Source organism: Ctenopharyngodon idella, chromosome 2 (genome assembly GCF_019924925.1).
Source record: "Ctenopharyngodon idella isolate HZGC_01 chromosome 2, HZGC01, whole genome shotgun sequence".
In the NCBI taxonomy this organism is placed as follows: Eukaryota; Metazoa; Chordata; class Actinopteri; order Cypriniformes; family Xenocyprididae; genus Ctenopharyngodon; species Ctenopharyngodon idella.
Genome location: NC_067221.1, coordinates 28,375,845 through 28,401,290, shown reverse-complemented (window position 1 = coordinate 28,401,290; position 25,446 = coordinate 28,375,845). Strand labels below are relative to the sequence as shown.

Genomic DNA, 25,446 nt, shown 5'->3' with positions numbered 1-25,446 from the left:
ATGCGGCCTTCCCACTCAAGTCGTATCTCATGAGGACTTTAGCTGGAAGAAACCTGTCAAGGCAGAAGGCAACATTCAACTATCGTCTCTCAAGAGCTCGCATGACAGTGGAAAAGGCCTTTTGAATACTCGCTGCCCGATGGAGAATTTTTAGCAGGAGTATACAAATGCTGCCTGAAAAGGTTGACACTCTTATAGTTGCAGACTGTATCCTGCACAATCTTCTAACAAGGCCTTCTGATGCAGAGCAGTGGTTTTGGGAAGCTGGACCAACTCAGAAGCAGAGGCAGGAAGATACAGGAAATAACAGCACTGTTATATACATGACATCATTTATATAAACATGCATAATTATCTACAATGAACATATACATCTTGTACATTATATTTACTGCATGTTTATCCACTCAAAAATTAGTGTAAAGACTAATACTGAATACATGCATCCTATTATTAATATTAGTAGTAGTAGTAGTATAGTTATTTATGTATATAAATATTTAATTATAATAGTACACATATAGGCCTATACATTTGTACATTGTATTATTGCATTATGTATATTTATACTTTTTTATTAATGTACAGATCACTACATATGTAAATTTGTGTTATAATTAAATAAAGCCATTTATATATTACATATCTATTGTATTCATATCACACTCACACACACACACAATTATTATTAACTCATAGTGGCTCAATTAAAGCACTATACAATCGCAATGAGGGAAAGTAATTTGCTTACCTCAATCAAATATTAGGCTAATAAGTATTAGCGATAACATTAGCGTTTCATCTTTCCCAGAAAAATAACAGATTAAACGGACATCCCCATGAAACTGACATGATATTTTACCTAATGTTACAGACCTTGTTTGGAGCAGTATTTATTTTACAATTTACTATTAATAACATGTTAAATGTTTGTTTATTTGATCATTTCTGTCAGCAAAAAAAAAAAAAAAAACAGTTACATGACAATTATCAGAATATAACAAGCAACTTACCTGAAACTTGGAGAACTCTTGCAATGTCCCTCCAGCAAGACTCTTTCCAATTAACATCTTTGTAAAATTTAGAGGACGGATCATAAATTTCATGTCTCTTCTCCACCTCAATGATAAGTCTCTCCTCATCCATTTTGCTGCTGTCAGAAGTACCGTCGGCGCTTGCAGAACGTCATAATAAGAACGAGAGATCAGTTTACTGTCTGGGATTTGTCGCATAGCGTCGCAACGCGCCACATCCAGTGTAGACAGTATCACTGATTATAATGGGTTCTACTGTCTTTTGGCACGTCGCGCACAAATATCTAGCCTCCGCATGAGCCGCCTTCCGGATTCAACATACGCAGAAAGTATAAAACTCTTGCAGTTTACAAAGCTTACTCTACTTCCTACACCTTCCCTATTCAACTTACAGAAAAAGTGTAACTGATGTGATGCCAGTTTACACTTTCTTCGTAACTTCAATACGTAAGGTGGTCTGGCGGAAGCTACATATTTTAGTTCATTTTTAGTTGTTTAAATATGGATATTTTTTTACACAAATGCATCGCTTCGCTTCAGAAGGCCTTTATTAACCCCCCGGAGCCGTGTGGAGAACATATTTATGATGGATGGATGTGGATGGAAGCACTTTCTTAAGCTCATACTCATTGATCCATATCACTGCCATTATAAAGCTCGAATGCGTCAGGATATTTATTAATATTTCTGCAATTATGTTCATCAGAAAGAAGAAAGTCATATACACCTAGGATGGCTTGAGAGTGAGTAAAGCTTGGGCTAATTTTTATTTCAAAGTGAACTAATCCTTTAAGTGCAGTAGCAAAGGCAGCTCACAGAGAGACTATCAACTTAGCCCCTGGCTGAGCTCAGAGGATGGAGGCCCTAACTCACAGAATTAATAAAAATAATTACAAATAACTGAACAGTGATCAGAAAAACCAACTGGAATTATTTTACATTCTCTAGCGAGATTTGCTTGAAAATTAAACACAAAGATTATCCAGTCTTACCATAGAAAAAGATTATCTCTCCTATGTGCCCAAGTGTATTGTCTGTTCTTGGGATGCACATTCCTCCAAACATCACATAAATCAAACGTTTTTATTAATTGTGTGAGAGCTTTTTGTGAGGCAATATGTGGCTCTAAATGTTTCCTGTCTTATTTATCATTTACTGTGCAGTTAAAATCTCCACCTATAAACAATAATTCTTCTGAACTTAGGTCTTTCATAACAACACTAATTGTATATATATATATATATATATATATATCTTTCAGCCCCTTTTGTAGGGGCATAAATATTTAAAAAATCTTCATTTTCAAACTTGGCTTTTAAAAAACGCCCTTTAACTATTTCTTCTATTTCACAAGAAATTGGTAGTGATTTCCTTGAAAACAAAACAGCTACACCTCCACTATTGGAAGACATGTCTACCACATTTTTTAAGTCACTATGTGATTCTTGAACAAAGGTAACATCAATACTCTTTTGTTTTATAAATTCAAACAAACACATTCTCTTCTGACTGTCTCTAGCACCATTTAAATTGAGAGTCCCAATTTTAAAATCTCTCATAATAAATGATGTTTTAAAGAAACAAAAATTAAAAGAAACAGTCAGCAAGGCTATACGGAAGCCCTGAACCGCATGGTGAAAAAAAAAAAAAAAAACTTGGTGGGGAGGGAAAAAAAAACGAAAACGTATCTTGTTATTTTGACATATTAAGTCGTTATTTCGAGATATTTAGTCGTTATTTCGACATAATATCTCGTTATTTCAAGATATTAAGTCGTTATTTCGAGATATTAAGTCGTTATTACGACATAATATCTCGTTATTTCGAGATATTAAGTCGTTATTTTAACATAATATCTCATTATTTCAACATAATAACTCGTTATTGTGTATCAAGCTTAATAAAAGACATACACTATTCAACGTCTTCAGTGGCGCAACAGTAATGTGTTGGCTTGCAATTCCAGCTTTTACTGCAATCGCCGCAGTTTCGAATCTGCCTTTTGCCAAGTTCACGCTTCTCTATTTTCCCATCACATATCAGAAAGGCATTTACTTTTTAAATACAAATGAAAATAATGTTCTAAAAGTGGAAATAACCTGCCTAACGAGTGTTTAATAACATTAAAAGTATTTATTGGGTCGGGTTAGCAGCATGTTCTCTTTCGATATTAGCCACTAGAGGGCAGAATAAGACGGGGAATCAATTAAAGAACGCAATAGTTATGTTGACCGACTGTTACAAGTTGGTGCTCCAAAATCCCGGATGTTTATCATGGGCATTTGCATTCATTCCAGGCTAACCTTTATTGAGGTTAAATTTATGTAGCCCATAAATTCTCATAAATACCCTATACCCGTTTATTCTATGTAGTTTTCATAACACTGGATATTCTACTAATTCATACTTTTCTACTAATCCATACTTCTAATACGTGGCCTAATTAATTTATTTAGCAATTACATAGCCATGGAGTTTTGTGCTAATTGCCAGTATTGCTCTTTCAGCCAGCTTCATAGTTTATCTGTTAACTTTTCACAAGCCTATAACGGAGTGTTTGTTTACAATAAGTGCAAATAGCGTCCCTTGTTGACAAACACTCTTTACACTAGCTCCAGTGTGTGGTTAGGTCACTCAAGTATAAAAAGGGACAGATATATTTCAATGTTTTCAGTGGCGCAACAGTAGCACGTAGGGTTTGCGATTTTGGCTTTTACCACGATCGCTGTGGGTTCGAATCCGCATTTTGCCGAGCTCGCCCAATATTAGAGCTCACTCCTATTTTCTCATCACATACATTTTCAATAAAATTGAAAATAATGTTCAAAAAGTGGAAATAAAATGTGAACGAGTGTTTAATAATTTTAAAAGTGTTTATTGGGTAGGGTTAAGGGAAGGTGTAGGGAGGGTTTTTATTCTCCCAATAAGGCAGCATCCATTTAATAATTTTAATAAATACAATCATTTACACTCTAATATTATTGCATCCTGTTAATGTACAAAAATACTGAGGTACAAATAGTATCTGCCAATACAATGTACAGCATCTAAATACTATTTACACTTCTTGCAAAGAACTGCTACTTTTACATGGTGTAAATAGAATATATCGCTATTTTCACCTAGTGTAAATAGCATATCGTGAAAATGCTGCTATTGTCACTTAGTGTAAATAGCATCTACAGTAGGGGTGTCAAACTTATTTTAGTTTGAGGGCCGGATTGGAAAAAATGAACCATATGCAGGCCGAATTACCTTTTTCTTATAATAAACTTAGTATGCTGATAGATGCATTAATATTTACCATATAAACAACAAATTAATTTGCAAGAAAACTGTATTTGTTTTTACAGCGAAAAGACTATTAGATTTTTAAAAAATGCTTTATTTAATATTTTTTATTAGCACCTATTTTGATTTTTCATGGCCAATTCCAATTTTTATTAGAAGCAAATCGTCTGATTCTGATACTGGTTGCAGATTTCTTTTAAAGCCAATTTATTTGTTGTTTATTTTTTCACAGGCCAAACTGGCCTTAAACAAAAAATATGTGTAGAGGAGGCAAACACTGCATTTTTATCATAATCCCAACAAAGATGTTATGCACATGAGCATGAGCAGTTGCTTTTAATTTAAATTATTGAATAATTTCAAGATTAACAGCAAAAACAGCCTGGACTGACTTTAGCTTTGTGAAATTATGCTACATAACAAAACAAAATCAGCAGACGGACTGAATGAAAATGGAACAGCAGTGATATAGCGTTTCCAAGGTTACCGCTATACACAAAACAGCGCTTTTTACTACTACTTTATACGGAGATAAGAGGAAAAGCCATCAAAACTTTTCTGAAGACAGTTCCCTTCAGAGATACATTCATATTGTCACGGGCTCAGTCACATTCTGTTTGTTTGTTGTCATATGTCACATGTTCTCCTTTGCTCTGTTTTCCCGCCATCATCTCTTACCATGGACACTAACGATATCATCACAGCTGTTTGTCATTTTGGTTAATTGATCTGTGTATTTGAGTTCCTGTTTTCTCTGTGTTCCTTGTCCGGTCTCGTCATTCCTGAGTTGTGTTGTGACTCTGCCTGTACCTGTTGGATTTCTCAAGTAAAGACTTATTGTGTATCTAATCTCCTTCGTCGTGTGTTCCTGCGCAAGCAACCCTGACAGAAGACCGGACCAAACTAAAAGTGAGTATAAGCGTCGCGCTTAAAAGAGTTTCTTTTCTGTTCCCGTGTTCAGTGTTTTGTTTTCCGTTCTGTTCTTTCCCCTGTTGGCACTATGGACTTTGCACTCGTTCACCTCATGTGCCTTGAACAGGGAAATCGCTCCCTCAAGGAACATTTAACGGATTATTTGTACCTCGTACCTCTGACCACCTTCCCAGATGACGCCCTGTGCTCGTTCCTGATCGCCGGACTCAACACCTCCACGAGAGCGCAGTTATCCGGTAAGGGACCTTGAGGGAGCTTTGCCACATTCGTGGAGTAAGTGCGGGCGTCCTGTGGATTGCCGCTCACCATCGGTCCTGTCGACGATGACGCCAGCCCCACTCACAACCCAGTGCACAACCAAGACCACCCAGACGGCGAGGATCGGCAGCATGAGCCCACCGCAGGCCACGTGAGTGACTCCGCCACAACGTTTGAGCCAGCGCCATTTGGAGCGACCGAGCTGAACAACACGATGGAGCCTGAGCAACACGTGTCTGACCAGGTGCTGGCTGCAACATCCATCGCCGAGGGAGTTCTAGTGGACATCCAGGGCATGGAAGTGAGCCTGCTGCTGCCATCCCGTCACCTCCCCTTCTCTCCAGCCCTCCGCCACATCGTCTCCCAACACCCTCCCTCCCTCTTTGGGTGTTTCTGTTTTTGTTACGGCACGGGGTCGCGCCTACTCGGAGGGGGCATAATGTCACGGACTCAGTCACATTCTGTTTGTTTGTTGTCATATGTCACATGTTCTCCTTTGCTCTGTTTTCCCGCCATCATCTCTCACCATGGACACTAACGATATCATCACAGCTGTTTGTCATTTTGGTTAATTGATCTGTGTATTTGAGTTCCTGTTTTCCCTGTGTTCCTTGTCCGGTCTCGTCATTCCTGAGTTGCGTCTCTGCCTGTACCTGTTGGATTTCTCAAGTAAAGATTTATTGTGTATCTAATCTCCTTTGTTGTGTGTTCCTGCGCAAGCAACCCTGACACATATCAACCCCACTTTAATATTTATATTATTCTTCCTATTTGTTTCCGTATTCAGCATGTGCCTGTGTTAACGTCCTGTTTACAGACTTCGTAAATACACAAATGAAATTTTGGGAAATTATTACAAAGCAGTTTGTTTGCAAGCCTGGAATAAAGAACGTTTAAAAAAATGTTTTTGGCCCCTGGACTAGTGCATCTCTATTTTTTTTATTATAGTTCAAATCAGATTGGACACCGGGCTGTAAGTTTGACACCCCTGATCTACAGCTTTTTGCACTGTAAATTATTTTATTTACTATAGGCTATGGACTAAACAAATTTAACCTCAATAAAGGTTAGCCTGGAATGAATGCAAATGCCCATGATAAACCTCTGGGATTTTGGAGCACCAACTTGTAACAGTAGGTCAACATAACTATTGCGTTCTTTAATGGATTCCCTGTCTTATTCTGCCCTCTAGTGGCTAATATCTAAAGAGAACATGCTGCTAACCCGACCCAATAAATACTTTTAATGTTATTAAACACTCATTAGGCAGGTTATTTCCACTTTTAGAACATTATTTTCATTTGTATTTGAAAAGTAAATGCCTTTCTGATATGTGATGGGAAAATAGAGAAGAGCGAACTCGGCAAAAGGCGGATTCGAAACCGCAGCGATTGCAGTAAAAGCTGGAATTGTGAGCCAACAAATTACTGTTGCACCACTGAAGACGTTGAATAGCATGCGTCTTTTATTAAACTTGATACACAATAACGAGTTAATATGTTGAAATAACAACTTATGTCGAAATAACGACTTAATATGTCGAAATAACGACTTAATATGTCGAAATAACGAGATATGTCATAATAACGACTTAATATCTTGAAATAACGAGAAATTATGTTGTAATAACGACTTATTATGTTGAAATAACGACTTAATATGTCGAAATAACGAGATAAGTTTTCGTTTTTTTTCTCTCCCCACCAAGTTTTTTTTTTTTTTTTCACCATGCGGTTCAGGGCTTCCGTAAGGCTAAGACTTCTACCAGAAAAAAAAAAAAAAAAGTTATACCATATATTGTTTTTCATCTTTAAGGATTTGCTTTTTAGCTTTACTCACAATTTTCCTGAGACGGTAAACTTCTTTATCGACAAATGCACCTTCTTTCATTAAAATCTTTGAATCATTAATGAAAGTTGAGGGAAGTAATCTTCAACCTGAATTCCAGGTAGCCCTTTAGTTTCCTTCAAAAATGTGCTAATTTCGTCAACTTTATATACTGTTGTCTGATTTTCATTTTCGTTTTACGATGAAAGATAAGAACAGTATTAGAATCTGTAGAATCAGCATAATTGTCTGAGATTAAACTTTCAGCTTCATTTTTGTCTTTTTTTTTTTTTTTTTTTTTTTTTTTCTTGTTTAATCACCTTGCTCTGGCAGATTTTTTTTTCCTTTTAGTGGGGACTTTGAAGATTGACTCCGTTTCCATCTCCAATTCAACAACACCCTCACTGACCCATTTATCAGTAGTTGTCATGTTATCTGTAGTTACAGTGATGTTGCTGCTTTTATCAGAAGTCTCAAAAACAATGAGATCAGGTACAGAGAAATACCTGCAGTAATCTCAGCCATAGTGGGTTTATTTGGTTTATTCTCAACCGACCCACCAGAAACTCGACAGCAGCAGAAGCACCAACATCCTCTGTAACAGATACAGCCCCAGAATGTTATTCTCAGTTTGTCTGTACAGTAGCATTTTCTTCCATTTTTTTTCGGGTCAAGCATGTATCAGATGGCCAAATTTGCCACAACCAAAGCATTTCATTATGCTTTCAGACGTTGCATAAACTGTATAGTTAAAGTACTCGACTTGAACATTAAAGGTTAAGCTCATCAGCATTGTTTTTTCAGAATAATATAGACCTGTCTCCGAAAAGACACTACATGTTTCAGCAAGGGTGATTTGCAGCCAAAAGCAATTTTCCTAATGGGAGAGACTATCTTGCCAAAGGAAGACAATTCTTTAGCAATACTTGCATCAGAAATAAAAGGAGGAACATTTGACAAAATAACCTTTCTGGAAGGGCTACTAAGAGGGAGTACAGGTGTAAGCACATCATTAATTATGACTCCCATTTGAAAAACCTCATTAGCTTTTTTGATCAAGTTTAAAAATAAAACAACCGATCCTAGATGCAGAAACAATGGAGTTGTAACCCACCACATTGCCAACCGATAAAGCACATTCCTCTACACTGAATTTACACAAAATTTTAATCCCATGACGCCACATTAGACCATCACTACTCGTAACACCTGAAGCAGACATGCTTCCCGGCAAAAAAAGACACCGGGAGCAGACTCCCACTTTCTCTAAAAAACTACTCTTTTACAACAATTACACACAAAACACACACACTCTCTATAGTGAAAGGCCTGACGATGCCCCCATCCCAGGAGTACTAAGGAGGTTCACAGAGAACCTATCACCCAGGACCACTGCCTAGTCGAGCTCTAAGAATGGAGGCCTCAGCATGATGACTCTCTAAAGCGAGAGGAGGCCTAACTACGTTCCAAGCTCAGGACAGCTTCCAAGGAGGAGCACAGAGATCCTACAACAGCTCAGAGGAGCAGAGTCCTCGAAGGACGACTCTCTGTAGTGAGAGGAGACCTTGCAATGCTCAAATTAAAGTCAGCAGCGAAAAGGACTCAAGAGAGCCTGACAATTTGGCACTACTGCCTAGTCGAGCTCTAAGGACAGAGGCCTAAGCCTGATGACTCTCTAAAACGACAGGAGGCCTACTATGCCCAATGCTAAGAATAGCTATCAAGGAGGCGCACAGCTCCCATAACAACTTGATACTGCTGCCCAGGTGGAGCTCTGGGGCCGGTTGCACCAGCTGGACGTACACCCGGTCGTAACACTAAGCTTAACGTAAAATGCGTTTTCAGTCCTGCGTAGAATTAATACCTGTTGCACCATCTGGGCTTAGCGCATGTCTGAGACTAAATCTTACGCCTAGTCAAAGGTAGGTGTAAAGTGAGAAGTCTTGACTTGTTTCCATGGTGAAAATAAAGATAAATAAAAACGTTGAGATGATGGCACGCCTGGTATACAGGCTACACGATCAGCGGGCTTTCCGGTTTGAAAGAGTAAGTATATGGAGACAGAGAATTTATTGAAAAGTTTTGTTTCAGCAGGTTGCTGAATAGCTCAATAATTTTTCTTGCTTCACAATCTGAGTAATTTATTTATCCTTTTTTTTGGCTCAGTAGTCATTTTTCATCTATTCGTTGGAGCCAGTAAATTCAAATTGATAACCATAGTAACGCGAACGGCGTCTCAACTAATAGTGCTGTAGAACATGCCAGCGTGTACGCGCATCGTCTACGCTAAGTGTACCTGCGCCTAGTCGTAGTTTTAGATGGTGCAACAGGTGTAAATATTCATCGGAAAGCTGGACGTAACTACGTCCAGCGTAGAGCTTACACCCAACATTTTTACGTCCAGCTGGTGCAACCAGCCCCTGAGGAGTGGAGGCCTCTATTACGAGAGGAGGCCTAACTCCTCTGTAAAGGCAGTAGCCAAGCAGGCTCACAGAGAGCCTAACAAATTGACACTACTGCCTGGCCAAGCTCTAAGAACGGAGGCCTCTGCATAATGACTCGAGAAAGTGAGAGGAGACCTATATGCCCTACACTTGAGACACTTTCCCAAGGAGGCTCACAGAGAGCCTAACAACTCAGAACTGCAATCTCAGAAGAGCTCTAGGAAGTGGAGGCCTCAGAAGGATGATGCTCAAAGCAAAGGGAAGCCTAGCAACACCCCAGAACCCAAACAGAAGCTGAAGAGGCTCACAGAGAGCCTAACAACATGGCATCACTGCCTGGCCGAGCTCTAAGGATGGAGGCCTCAGCATGACGACTCTCTATAGAGAGAGGAGGCCTAACTACACCCTATGCTTATGACAGCTTACCAAGGAGGCTTCGCAAAGCCTAACAACTTGGACCCGCTATTCAGGTGGAGCTCATAGGGAACGGAGGCTTCATAAGAGAAATCTATAGCAAGAGGAGGCCTAATGACGCTTCCTTCAGAAAGCAGTGGCCAAGAAGGCTTGCAAAGAGCCCAACAACTCAGCACTACTGCCTGCCGAGCTCTGGGGACGGAGGCCTGAGTATGACGACTCTCTAAAGTGAGAGGACACCTATCGACGTCTTACACTCAGAACAGCTTACCAAGGAGGCTTACAATTTGGACCCGCTATTCAGGCAGAGCTCTAGGGAGTGGAGGCCTGAGAAGAACAACTCTCTAACAAGAGGAGGCCTAACAACACTCCAGTGAAAGTATTTGATGAACATATAGTATGTGCGGAGAGCATTCACTCAATATTGTTATCTCATTTTTGACAGATGTGGCTTTTAAAGGCTTTTGCATCAGAAGACTTGGAACGTGAAATAACAACAATAATGAGGATATTTGAAAAACATAACATTCTATGTTTTAAAACTCACTTTATTATTTTAAAAATGGCTAACTTTTATTTAAAACTATTAAAACCAGTGTCATATATGTGCACAAATACACACGCACACAAGCACACACACCCTCGAATGCAATCATACACACATATCCCTGTCCTCGTATATGACCTATTAAATAAATATAGACTGTATAGGGACATATATATATATTTATATATATATATATATATATATATATACACACACACATATATGAAGAGTTTGGTTCAAAACGCGATAAACGCCATTTTTAAAAAAAATTGAGTTTCCGCCAAAATCAGTATTGTATCTGGTCGGTATTCAAAAGTCATTCATTAATTTTGCGCAAAATGCGATATCCGTTGTGTTATTCTGTCATGTTTTCTCCCTTTCTTTCCAAAACACAACAAACGCCAGTCTCCCTTTTCTGCAGAACGCAATATATCCGCTCAACCAATCACAGCGCACCATTCCACGCACTGCAAACCGTGATGGAGGCGCTCTGAATACACCCGGCATCCTAGTTTTCCTTATCTGCTTTGTACTTTGTGATCAACAAAAACAGAAAAATTAATCATTTTGACAGCATTGATGAACCTGTGGTGTTTATTTATGTGAGGAGATTAAGAAGATGAGGCACTTGGAGGAGGAAAAATGCCGGCTGTTGCTTGTTCCACGACAGCATCAAACTTCTGTCACGGTCCCCAAAACTGAATCATGGACAGTTTTTAAAAGCCGTTTTTAATACCAGTGTACTCAGCAAATGTGTTTATTTTAACCGTGTGGTGGCGCCAGATATTCTTTAATCAGTAATGACAAACGGAGACATAATTCATTTATAACATTAACAAGATGACTCGTTGAATTCATTTGGCGAGCGACGACTGAATGTATTTTTAGTCAAATGCCTGTATATAAGATTAGTATTGGCAAAGTTCAGAGGCTGTCCTATATGTAAATCAACTTACTTTGTTGTGTATTTTCAATATGAAAAATAACTTTTATATTGATGGATTAATTGCATTTTGAAAAAAAAAAAAAAAAACGTGTCATGGATTTATTGCATTTTGGAAAAAAAAAAAAATTGTTTTTATAATAAACCTTTTAAAATCAAAATGTAGATTTGAATTTTTAATGTTTTTATAACCAAAAGATGCTATGTGAAAGTTTGAAACAGAAAATAGTGGTTTTCATCTTGCCACTTTCTTGGTAAAGAAAACAGCTTTTTACTCAAATTAATCAAAATAGAGTTATAGCATTTTGGAGCCAAACTCTTCATATATATATATATATATATATATATATATATATATATACTGCATATCAGTGATGCGTTAAAAACATCAAGAAACCTCCACTTTGCATATTTTGATTGAAATTAAAGTTACCACGGCTGGTCAAACTTTGTTTTAAAAATTGTATCCTTGTATAACTGACATATTTTAAAGCACAGCTTTTTCATGACAGCTGATGATACTTTTGATAAAGCCATAATTTTAGCAATTATGTAAGAATGAGGATAATACCTACACCTCAGTGGCCTGTAATATATTGTTTTTCAGTCTTGGAAAGGGTTAAAACGATCCAATTTTGTGGGAACATCAAAGTTATTGCCTCAGTGTGCTTTTGAAATGCTTGTTTTGTAAATAATATTTACAACCTAACCCTAACTGACCTTTAAAGATTTTTTCAATATCAGGGGCACCATTTAAACACTGCACTTACTGTGTCTTTCATGTATCGCAGCTGAGCTCTGTACTGCGTCTGCTGAGATAATTGGAGACATTAATGTTGATATTTGGTCAAATTTTCAACTGTAATTTCTTTGATGTGTGTCGTCCTCACTACTTTTAAAATTTGTTGCACACAGGTGATCAAGGCAGGGGTGGAGACCACCTGTAAGTGTCACGGAGTTTCGGGTTCGTGTACCGTGCAAACATGCTGGAGGCAGCTGGCACCCTTTCATGAAATTGGCAAGCAGCTCAAACAGCGTTATGAGACTTCAGTCAAAGTGGCCAGCTCCACCAATGAGGCAACTGGAGAGGGAGAGATCTCTCAGACCCGATCACAGGGGCAACAGCCCCCTCCAGGCCCTCGTCCGGACCTCATTCCCCGCACCCCTGATCTTCTTCACATTGAGGACTCACCAAGTTTTTGCAGGCCTAGCAAGTATTCAGCAGGCACCTTGGCCCGCAAATGCTACAAGGATAAGAACTGCGAGGCCATCTGCTGTGGCAGGGGGCACAACACTCAGAGCCGAGTGGTGACGAGACCGTGCCAGTGCCAGGTGCGCTGGTGCTGCTATGTTGAATGCAAACAGTGCACACAAAGAGAAGAGGTTTACACATGTAAGGGGTAAAACGCATCACAACCAGGCAGAATATCTTTCACCAGTCTGGGAACAGTGAAGAGAAATGAATGAGTGGAAGCCAAAAAAGAGAGGAGAAGTGAAAGTTTAGGTGGATTCCCTTTTCCTGGTTTGGGGAAAGGTCTCAAAGGCATCAAACTAGTTAAAAAAGATGAAAGCACTTTTTGAGAGGTTTTGCAGGGCGTTTTTTTTTTTTGTTTTGTTTTGTTTTCTGTTTTCCATGTTGAGCAGTGTGAAAGCTGTGTAATATACCAAGCCTAAGGGAATGGTCTACAGTTTTGAGCGACACTTTGGAACTAAATTAAACATTTCACAGAGCAATTTGTCTGCCAAAATATCAATCAGCAGTAAAGTCCAGTCTTGGACAGACAATTGTTTATCCAATGATTTGACAGTCTCTGAATAATAGCTTGAAACGTCTCAAGCCATATGTGTAAGAGTATGTGTTTCTGTGTGACTTAATTCCAAATTAATTAATTTGGAGATGTAATTTGCAATGAGAAAATGGTGTCAGATTTATTCTACATGCACATGTATTGTACACCCACACAAGAGTGTGTATGCATATGTACATAGATAAAATTACATTATAATTATATTATATACACCACTTATCTGAGTATGTTAAATAACCACTAACCACACAAATGTTTTATTGTTTGTGTGCTTGCATTCACTTTGTGTTGTAATTCTCTTCGACAAGGCCCTAAGGAAAGCAATACTTTTGATTTGTGTTTTTCTGTAGATATAATTTGTGGAACACCACAAGGAATAGTTCTTGCAAGAAATGAAAATGATTTGCTTTTCTTTTTCTTTTTTTTTTTGCTTGACAGTGGAAATCTTTGCCAGTCTATTTTTGATTTAACTCTGCCTTAAATGAACTCTACAAATGACTGTTCAGGGAACATGTGAAACCACTATGCACAATTCAATGGTAAAGAAATCATGGAGATTTCACAGTGAGCATTAGTCTCCATGATTTAGGCTTCCGCTTGACGACACATCTGTCCATCCTCATTAAAAAAGCTGCTGATTCAGTGCTGTAATCGTTGCAGCAGTGCTTTTCAGGACAATGCTAGTTAAATATGAAATATGCCATGGTTCATGGTCACTTAATGCTCTGTCAGTTTCACAGACAGCTGGAGGGAGCAAATAAAAGTTGAGAATAGACATGACAGCAAATGTGGGCCACTAATCTGCATTGGAAATTTCCCCCCTTTCTGCTTTGTATTTTAAGGGGGAAATAATTAACCTCAGAGTTAATACATTTTCCAGCAGATATTGATGTTGGAAAATTATGGTGGACAGTTTTTAATTTCAAATGAACATCAATCAATCAGTAGTTCTTCTAAAATTACTGTTTCATTGAATCTATTCACAACTGTTAAGAGGCTGAACATGACATTTTTTGACTATATGGATATAGAAGTTCATATATCTATATTATAAAATAGAACATTGAAATTCCATATTTTTTGAAAATTATTTAACATAACAGCTGGCATGGAGAATACAGCTGTTTAAGCAAATGACAAGATCTAAGTTTCTGATCAGACTTTTAATAATTTAAAACACTCTGTCAATTTAGTGGCAGCATAAACTTTACAATATATGACTTTGTATTCAGATCACCAAACTCTGTTGAGGTCCACGTAATGTAAATAAATTATATAGAAATGAAGATATGACAAAATATATAAATGAATTATATATGCTCTTTTATTTTATTTTATTTTTTTAGTTTAGTGTGAATGAACTACTGAGTGAGAGACCGACAAAAAGAAAAATGGCACCATTCACGCACTGAAGCATGGAAGCTCTTTTATTTATTTATTTTTTTTTAAGTTGTAAATAGCTATGGTTATGATCCTGTGGCATACAGACAAAAGTGAGGCACATGCATACCGCTTACAGGCATTTGAACAGAAGTTTCCAAAATATTGATGTTTAGATCTGTCTTGATGTTTTAAGTTCCCCCCAACACCCAACCCCCCCACCCCAAAATTTTTATGAAGTGCCAAGTTCAGTGCTTTGTAAATAAATGTTATGCTGTTACGAAATTATCCTCAGTAAGCACACATATGTCGCTTTGATCTCTGTGAAAGTATGTGTCACCTGAATAGCACTGTATTTTATTTTAAATTTCTTATTTGTGTCAAATCTTTAAATGGAGCAAATTTACTTTTTGTTAATTTTTTATCAAATGTTGTGAAAAAGTCTCAGGTTACTTATGTAACCATGGTTCCCTGAGAACAGGGAACGAGACACTGCGTTTACCGCATATGGGGAACGTCACACGTGAACCGGTGTCTGAAAGCAAAGTATCAAATCTCTCCAATCCTATTGGCTGGCGACAGCCTATGATGTCATCAAGACACGGCCCGGAAGTATAAAGGAGCCGCCAGTGAAGCAGTCAGTATCTTATCGTCTGAAGAGACTGTTCAGCAGGCAGCCCCGATGCATGGCAAGGAACGCAGTGTCTCGTTCCCTTTTCTCAGGGAACCATGGTTACATACGTAACCTGAGACGTTCCCTTTCGAAAGGGAACTCAACACTGCGTTTACCGCATATGGGGAACGATATACCCACGCCGCCATGCTTGAGGGGAGTGCATGCCAAGAAGATGGCTAGACAAACGTCAACTAGCAGTTTTAAATGAAATGCCAGAGCAACTCCCCCTCGGGTCAAACAAAGGCTGTCAGTGACATTCCCTACAGCCAACAGCCCAAGCCAAAAGCCTCAAAGAGGCCTTCCACAGAAGGCCTACCAAGGCCGCTCAAAGGCTTCTGGGACCGAACCTTCCGAGGAAAGAGGGTCCCTCTAAGGGAATGTAGCCAGGGGGCCCGAAGGAACCCCAGCCAGTCACTAGAAGGGGAACAGTCACCCCAAATGACACCAGGGAGGCCGACCCAGTCCGACAGCAACCTAGTCTTGGCCAGCAACCTGTCTGAACACAAAGCCTCACCAACGCATTCTTCAGAGAAGATATCCAGTAAGAGTGACTGCAAAGGGGCAGTAAGCAACTCAGACCAGAGCGTAGAGACGGGCATCCTGGAGAGCAGGACTCAGCTAAGTGCTCTTAACCCTGCAAAAAGAGTAAACTCTTGCTGTGCACTCAAACACCCCGACAAGGGGAGCACATTAATCAGCCTGGGGGCTGGATCACAAACGGGAGGCCTCATAGAGGCCTTCAACCACTGACCAGCTTAGGGAGCTAAGCACTATGCAGGACGACCCTAACAAGGGGAGTACAGGGCTCAACCTAACAGATAGACCGTACTGTAGGCACAAAATCATGGAGGCCCAAGAAGGGGCCTACAACATGACAACAGTTCTACACAGTGTAGAAATATAAATAACATAGCAGCCTTGCTAAAGGCCAACATGTGAGGCTACATGTTTAATCTGCTTAAGTTTCAACACCCAGAAGTGGGGGTGGGAAGGCTTCAAGGGCGGCCTGTTAAGGCCACACACCTCGAGCAGCTAGCTTGCTGAAAGCAAGAACCCACAAACATGTAACTGGTTCAGAATGAAACCGAGTTAAACCAGCAGATAAAACTGTAGAGTGCCCACATAACAGTCCACCTAACACAATCCGACAAGCAGTGTACTCAGTAAAAGCACCTTTTACTCTTAAAGCAAGAGGAGTACAACATACGCCATCATGTTCTGTGGGAGGCCCAAAAGGCAGGCCTACGACTTCAGACAGACACGTAGCGTCAGCTCATGGTAATGTTCCAAGCTCAAAGGGAGCAAACATAAGAAAACCAAACCAAAGTGAGGTTAACTAGATAAACTCAACCTGAGCCAACGGCCACTCAGCAATGTACTCAGTAAAACACCTTTTACTCTTTAAGCAAGAGGAGTACAAAGACATACGCCAACGTGCTTTCAAAGGAGGCACAGAGGGCCTACAACTCACAGACACGTGGCGCCAGCTAGTGGCAACACCAACACAAACCAACAGGCCATGTACTCAGTAAAACACCTTTTACTCTTAAAGCAAGAGGAGTACACACTCCGCCAGCATGCTCTGAGAGAGGCCCAAACCGGGCGTAGCCAGTGGCAGTGATAGCAAAACCAACACAGAACTGTGCCAGCATGTTAATTGAAGGAGGCCCAAGCGGGGCCTGCGACTCCAAAACACACGTGGCGTCAGCTGGTGATTTCACAGGTGACCAAGCTCAAAGGGAACCAGCTTCTAAAACCCAACAGACAATTGCAGTAACTAGCTTAACTCAACCTGAGCTTAAGTCTACACATTCCAACAGGCAATGTACTCAGACACACTAAACCCTAACAGAAAAGGGAGCACAACAATGTATGCTACCATGGTCTGAAGTGGCCTACTACTTTGGACAGACATGGGCATAAACCTGTGGCAGTACCAAATTAAGTGAGCAAAACTCATGAACATCTACCAACAACACTTTGTGCTCAGAAGGAGGCTCAGATTCACCCGAGCCTTCAACTCCACAGACACAATAAACTGTTGTGGCAGAGATAAATTCTAAAGGGAGCTAAAAAGAGCCAAACTGCAAGTGAGGTTCCCTACCACTCAACCTGAGCTATGCAATCCATCAGGTTATATACTCAGTAAAAAAAAAAAATAAATAAATAAATAAATAAAAAACAACTAAAAACAAGGGGAGTACAAATAGTCACCATGCTCTAAAGGAGGCTAGAAACAGGCCTACTACTCATAAGAACAGGTGCAAACCTGTGGCAGCAAAGAGTTAAGCTCACACATGTGTAGGGCAAAACTAGAACCCAAAGCAAAAACAATGCTTTGCTATTCATACATACCATCCTGAAAGAATGGATGCTTTCACCAAACAGAAATAATACATCTGTACTGAACCCTAGAGAACAGGAGCTAAACCAAGCTAACACCGTAACCCCAAGCTTGAATGCTAATTCAAGGGGCTCAGGGGAAAGACAAATTCAGTATGAATGAAGTTCTAGAAAAGTGGGGACTAAGCAACATTAGCATACACTTATCTAAACAAAGATAAGGGCATACCACCTGAGACAACGGCACCAGGGAGGCTAGTGACAGCCTGCTACCCTAGCTGCTATTTAACTAGCACCTACACCAAAGGGGTAATGGGCATATGGCCTGACAACTCAGATAAGAGAAGGCCAGAACTAGGAACTATACAACCTGACAAGGGATAGTAGCAATAAAGGGTGAATGCTTTAGTAAATCACCTAAACCCTAGTTCTAGCCTAGGTTTGCTAAGCTGTGGGCCTATAGGGCCACACGAAGCATAGATCTGCATGAGGCTTAAACACAACCTCTGAACTCAACCAGAGAAGAGGAAACTCAAGTAAAGAAAAGTGCAACAAGCAAACAATGTCAGGCGGCCCAGGAGGCCGACACTTAGACATAGATCTGTCTGAAGTAAAGAGTGCTAACTCAAACATACTCTAGCTAAAGCCAGAGGAGAAGCTACTCTACCAAAGATGGCTGAGATAAACTCTTAAAACTCAATTTTGTGGCCAACACAATACAAATAAATCATTCCAGCCAACCTAATGAAACTTCAGTGCCCAAAAACTCCTATCTTTTTCACCTACATGCTCAGGAAAAACTATACAGGAAAAACAAGGTTGACATATTTTAAAACATAAATATAGACCCAGCTTACCTTCCTGCGGCTCGAAGACCGAAGACTCCTCATATTCCACATGGAAGGATGGAATCTAGGGTTCTTTTAAGCCTAAAAGAGCCTCTTCACTATCAAGCCAGAAGGCGAGCCATCAGAAAAATGTTCATCATAGGCCCAGCCATCAGCCTGACTGTAAGAAGCGTCTGAGCATGTTACATGAATCAAAAAACACAGGAGGTGGAAGAAGAAGAGGAGAGGGCAGATGTAAATTGCCCTTGCAAAGAGGGACTGCTGGTGTCTGCGGAGGAGGAGGTGCCCGAGAGGCCACGCTGGACTTTTGGTCCTGTCTTCAATCCTCAAATCGAGACGGGCCGGGACCTCCTGTCTGTCTGGGCCCAGATTCAGATCTGAGCGGTATGCACGTTTTAAACGCTGCCGAGCGCGCCTTCGCTTCCCTGAACTTTCCCACCACCACCTCGACGGAGGTGCCGAAAAGTTCGGAAGGCGAAACCGCCACATCAAGGAGAAAGCCCTTCTCTTTCTCCCCAATGTCCACCAGGTTCAGCCACAGATGCCTCTCTGTGGCCACCATCGAGCTTCCAATCGAAGCGGCGGTTTGCTTGGTGGCCCAGAGAGCGAGATCCGTGGTGCAGCGCAGCTCTTCTACCGCCTCAGGGGACAGACCCTGCCCCTGATCCAGATCTTTCAGCAGGTCGGCCTGGTAGGCCTGTAACACCGCCATGGTGTGTTACCATGACCCGCCGTGTATGCCCTGCTATTTAAGCGAGAGGTGGTCTTAAGGGGCTTAGAAGGCAGAACCAGAGCTTTCAGTGTTGGTGCCTGCCCCGTGATGAGATAGATCGCAAACATCTCGTCAATAGGAGGCATCGACACATACCCATGCTGGCTCAATCCTTCAACATCAGCGAAATTCGCCCGCTGATGTCGATGAATACGAGCCGAATATGGGTTCTTCCATGCCTTTTCGATCTCAACATGGAGATCAGGAAGGAATGGAAGGCTCACGGGGGCTTCTGGGCTATGGCCAGAAAGGAACCGCTCGTCGAGCCGTACACATGCGGACCCTTTCTTAACGCGCTCCCAAGGCAGCTGCAGTCTGCCAGAAGCGCGTTCCATAACCTCCAGCAGCTCTGCATACCCAGGGCAGGGAGGCTTTGAAGATTCAGCAGGCTCACCTGCTTCCTCATCAACAGCCATCTCCTGCTCTCTAGGGCTAGAAGCCAGAAGAGCACACGCTGCTGGATCCGATGACGTCAATGAAAGGACATCATTGTCATCCAACAACTCATCCTCGCCAGCCACTGGGGGCTGAGAGAGATTTACACCTCTCTCAAACTCCTCAGTGAGCTCCACCTGCGAGCCCCATGATTTCAGCCGCTGCTCTGCCTCAGCACAAGCGGGGCCAGAACCACCAGGCACAGATGCTGACACCTCTTCCCTCGAGAAGAGTGCCAAACGAGAACGGAGCGTCCTCATAGGGAGACGCTCACAGTTAACACAGACAGCGCTCTCAAGCACTGTCCGTGCGTGCTTCTCTCCCAGACAGAAAACGCACAGATTGTGTGTGTCACCATGTCAAAAACCTGGGACACGGGTCAGCACACTTTCTGAAACGTTTGTCAGACATGATATAAAGTTTCCTTACCAGATTCAATGAAATCGCGATCAGACAAAACAGTCCCAAAAGAAGAAAAGATACTGACAGCTTCACTTGCGGCTCCTTTATACTTCCGGGCCGCGTCTTGAAGACATCATAGGCTGTCGCCGGCCAATAGGATTGGAGAGATTTGATACTTTGCTTTCAGACACCGGTTCACGAGTGACGTTCCCCATATCCGGTAAACGCAGTGTTGAGTTCCCTTTCGAAAGGGAACATCTGGTGGATGATTCAACCAGGCATGTTTTGGTGTTGCATTGAAGATAAGCAAATGCTCAACTAAAATGACATCCACATAGAAATGTAAAAGTCAAACATGACAGCACTACACAAAATCGTTTTATTAATATTTTGTTTTGTATTCCAGTAAAATCATCGAGATTAACTTGTGCAAATTTGCATAAGACATTAAGAATTTTGCCTCAAAAGTAAAATGTTTATATATATATATATATATATATATAGAGAGAGAGAGAGAGAGAGAGAGATGGATAGATAGATATAGATATATATAGATATATGCCTTTGAAAGAAAAAAAAACTCAAAAATGCTGATAATTCATACTGATAATAATGATGCAAATTTTAAATACAAAAACAAGGGGTGTATGACTACATAGGAAAAAATTCTGTCTGAGAAGGGATTCATTTTTTGTAACATTTTACTTGAAGCCTTTGTGTATAATGCTTTATAAAAGCCTTTATGTTAAGCCTTTAGAAAGTATAATGCATTAAAACACATGACAAACAACCAATTTCAGGCATTAAGTAAAGTGTTACCATTTTTTCTTTAATTTAAACTAATGAGCTGAATTCCAAGTAATCGATGGGGAGACATGCATGCAAATTAAAGAATGCTTGGAAACACAGACATTAGCACGCTACATGGAAACCATGCTATATGGCTGTACCATGGCTATACCGAGTCTTTCATCAGTCATGGCATCTGTCCACAGCAGAGGTGAACAGAAAACAGCAATGACATACATATGAGACACAGTAGATGTAAATATCATATAGCTGCATCTTTGGCATGCTGCATGTTCTGCTTTTTTTTTTTTTTTTTTTTTTGAGATTTTCATTTTCTTTCTTTCTTTTTTTTTTTTTTTTTTTTTTTTTTTGGTTGTCTTGGTTCCTTAATCTTACTTTCCAATGCAATGTGTATAAAATGTATGTGGTTGTGGAAAAAGGACACAGAGACAATATATTTTGAAATGTTTTATGAGCATGTGTTATTTGTACATTTTGTAAAACTGAAGATGATTTTCTAGATATATATTCTCTGTCTTTCATTTGGCTTATAATTGGGTATTTGCTTTTTGGGGTTGAGGTATATGACCCCAACCCTCCCCTCCCCTCCCGAGTTAGCTGTAACAATCTCATTATTTGTAGCATAAAGGCTAATAAACATAACTTTAAGAACCAGCAAGTGAGTTCATTGTTTAGATTTACATTTATTGAGAATGGATTGCAGACACTTAGCATTTGACAAATGCACAGTAATTTTTTTCTTTATTATTTTCCAATAGCTTGGTCACTATTCTGATTTTTGTCAGGGTTTGTGCAATGCTGCAACTATTAAAATGCATTCTTTTTCTTTTAAGGGCAGAGTTTTTGTCAGTAGTTTGTCTTTGTCCACTTTTTCTTGTCTAATGGGAATCTATTTTCCTCTAAATTATTTTCCTCTACCTCATGTGTATAGCTTGTAGGTATAAACTGATCATGAATGACTGGTAAGAATGTATTTAAGTTATTTAACATCTTTGTATAACAAAGGCAAGAAAATCTGAAAATAATAAAAGAGTTTTTAAAGAATGTTGAGATTCTATGTTTCTGATTTTAACTTTAGATGTAGGAATTTCATTTATCTGAATATTTTGATCAGAAATGACTCAGTCATCTTGATGAAATTATCTTCAAAACAAAGAAACCAGTCCAAATGTAAAAAAAAAAAAAAAAAAAAAAAAAAAAAAGTGAGAGAGATTTAACACACCTTTATTAACTACACATCAGATATAAAAACCATCAAAAACAAAAACACTTTTACAACACGTTTTAAAAATTCACATATTACTCAAATTCTTCAACAAAATGCAAAATGCATGTCATTTTCAATCCAGCACATTTTTTCTACACTCCAAACCTCTTTAAACTTTTCCAGTTTCTTCATATGAGAGTAGAAAATAAAATTATGTTTTATTCTTGCTTTTATGAGACCCTTAAACAATAATATCAAAATTTTTACTAGTGCTAAGCAATTTTATATTTCGTACTTATAAACTGCCATTTTGACTTGACCTAAGAAAAAATTTAACAACAGTCCTTTCTTTTTTTTTCCCCTTTACAATATTTAAAACAAAAAATAAACACAATCATTGTAAACATTTTATTAACATTAGCAAATAAAGCCTCCAATAAAACAAACAAAGGCCTTAATCTGTCACAGTGTATATAAAACAATGAAATATGGTTTCTCTTGCACCACAAAAAGGACATTTATCTTGCACATTTGGATTCAACACTGAGATAAAAGCATTTATAGCAACAATCCCATGTAAAACACAACAACGAAGATCGTCCATTGTTGATTTAATTTCAAGTCTCTGTGCAAGTGCATCAGTATTGTCCAACACAATACCAGCCACTTCTAAATAAGTCTTTTATTTTAACAACTTTGGCTTTGTTAAGGTTTGCATCAACCATAAAGTTGTATCTCTACATAAATCCAGACGAGCACCATTAATCAAAGGTTCTTCCAGAAACCAATACAGAAACTTATATGACAATGATCTTTTAACCTGTACCATACACCATGCTTTTCTTACACTCTCATAAAAGGTAGAAATAGACTTCAAATTAAAACTCCTACAATCTGTCCAAAAGATATTTATTCTAAAACCCCATCCTCCAACCTTACTTAAAAGGCAACAGGCAGATCCAAACCATGATATACTTGGACTGTATAAAAACTTTTGAACAAACTGTAGACTAAAGGCTACTTTCCTGCTTATAAGGTCAACAACCCCTTGTTCACCTTCTTCCTTTGGAAGATAAAGAACCAATGTAATCTATCCCAAAAGAAATTGATCATCTTGACCTGTATTTTTCCCAGAACCCCTTCAGGAGGCTCTAGAACTGCTAATCTGTGCCATAATGAGGAGGCTACTAAATTATTAATAATCAATGTTCTCCCACTAAAGGACATTTTGGGTAAAAGCCATTTTCACTTTCCTAATCTTGCTTCTACATTTTCAACAATATGTTCCCAGTTTCTTTGCATTATTATTAAAAAAAAAAAAAAAAAAACTGATGATCCACCCGATTAAATGCCTTCTCTTGATCTAGGGAAATTAGACCACATTTTTTTTCCCAACAGTCTAGAGATTTCCAAAACATCCTGAATTAAGGATGTATTATCCACTCTTGATCTATTAGGTACACAATAAAATTGATCTAAATGTATAACCTGTCCAATTTTTATCATCTCTTCACTGGTTACCTATTAAGTTCCGTATCGATTATAAAGTACTGCTAATGACCTATAAGGCTCTAAATGGTTTAGCTCCTGTGTACTTAACCGATCTTTTATCGGCCTACAATCCTTCACGCTCTTTAAGATCACAAAACTCTGGACTTCTGGTTGTACCTAGGATAGCTAAGTCCTCTAAAGGAGGGAGAGTGTTTTCACATTTGGCTCCTAAACTCTGGAATAGCCTTCCTGATAATGTTCGGGGCTCAGACTCGCTCACCCAGTTTAAATCTAGATTAAAGACACATCTCTTTAGCCAAGCATTCACATAATCCATCTCATATCAGATCAATTGCACATGACTATCTTTGCTTAATGTTATGAACAGCAGCTATGCTAATTATTCTCCATTTGCTTTTCTGTTTTACCTCGGGACGTCCGTCCCGAGGTGACTAGAGAGTACATCAGTTTCAGTTTGGATCCAGCCTCTTAAGAAGACCTCAGATGACTAAAACTTTGGAAGAGACAGCGCCAACTCCTGCGATGACTTCAGAAGATGCAACATCTGGATCAACACGCACATTCGCAAATTTCTATATATCCTAATTATTGTTAATATGTAATTCATTTTTCCAGGAGCTCTTTGCTTCTACCTTCAATTAAATTGCTAACAGTGATTGTATATTAATCGCCTAAATTATTACATTATTAGCTAACTGCAGTCTCCAAATTGTAATGTTGACATGCATTCTCTGTAAAGCTGCTTTGAAACGATATGTATTGTGAAAAGCGCTATACAAATAAATGTGAATTGAATTGAATTGAATTTAATTACCTCCTTCAGTCTGTTTGCCAAAGCTTTTGATGAAATCTTATAATCAGTGCATAATAAAGAAACTGGTCTCCAGTTTTTTATTTCTTTGAGATGACCTTTCCTTGAGCAAACGACTCTTCTGCTGCATAGTGGCAGTTGTCCTTTATCCAGACTATCACTTAAAACTTCAGGCAAATCTCCCAACAAATGCCAATATGCCTTATAAAATTCAACAGGCAACCCATCTATTCCTGGTGCTTTACCATTCTTCATACTCTGAAAACATTGAAAAGTTCATCTATTGTTAATGGACATACCAGTTTTGCATATGAATCTTCATTCTTTTTTGGAAGATCTGACACAAATTCAGTCATTAACTGGCCATCCACAAAACTGGGGGAATACAGCTCCTTATAAAAACTGACAGCCCTTTTATGAATGTCAGAAACCTCAGTAAGAACTTTTCCATCCTCTGACCGTAAACACTGAATACTTTCACTTTGGCCATTTTTCCTTTCTAAACTGAAGAAGAACTTTGAGGGGTCATCCATTTCAGAAAGACTCTGAAATCTGGATCTAACCAACTAAAACCTTGTACCTAATAGATCTGCTAATGCTGCTTTTTTTTTTTCCTTTAAGAGTCTGCAATTGGTTTTGATTTGCAGTGGCTCCATGTAAAGCCTGAAGTTCCACTATATCCATTTCTAGACTTCTTATGGATTGAACCATGTTTCTAATAACAGTAAACGTGTACTGATTACAGAGTTTT

The 25,446-nt window shown here is 39.3% G+C and overlaps 1 protein-coding gene across 1 annotated transcript in view; it reads left to right on the top strand.

Annotated features, from left to right (window-relative positions):
• Nucleotides 1–24,684, top strand: part of wnt9a (wingless-type MMTV integration site family, member 9A) — a 156,021-nt gene extending 131,337 nt beyond the window's left edge. Inside the window, exon 4 of the mRNA XM_051878650.1 lies at nucleotides 12,607–24,684. Within this exon, the coding sequence (XP_051734610.1) occupies nucleotides 12,607–13,095 (489 nt within the window). The 3' untranslated portion in view covers nucleotides 13,096–24,684. The remainder of the gene's footprint in view (nucleotides 1–12,606) is intronic.
• The last annotated feature ends 762 nt before the right edge of the window (nucleotides 24,685–25,446 follow it).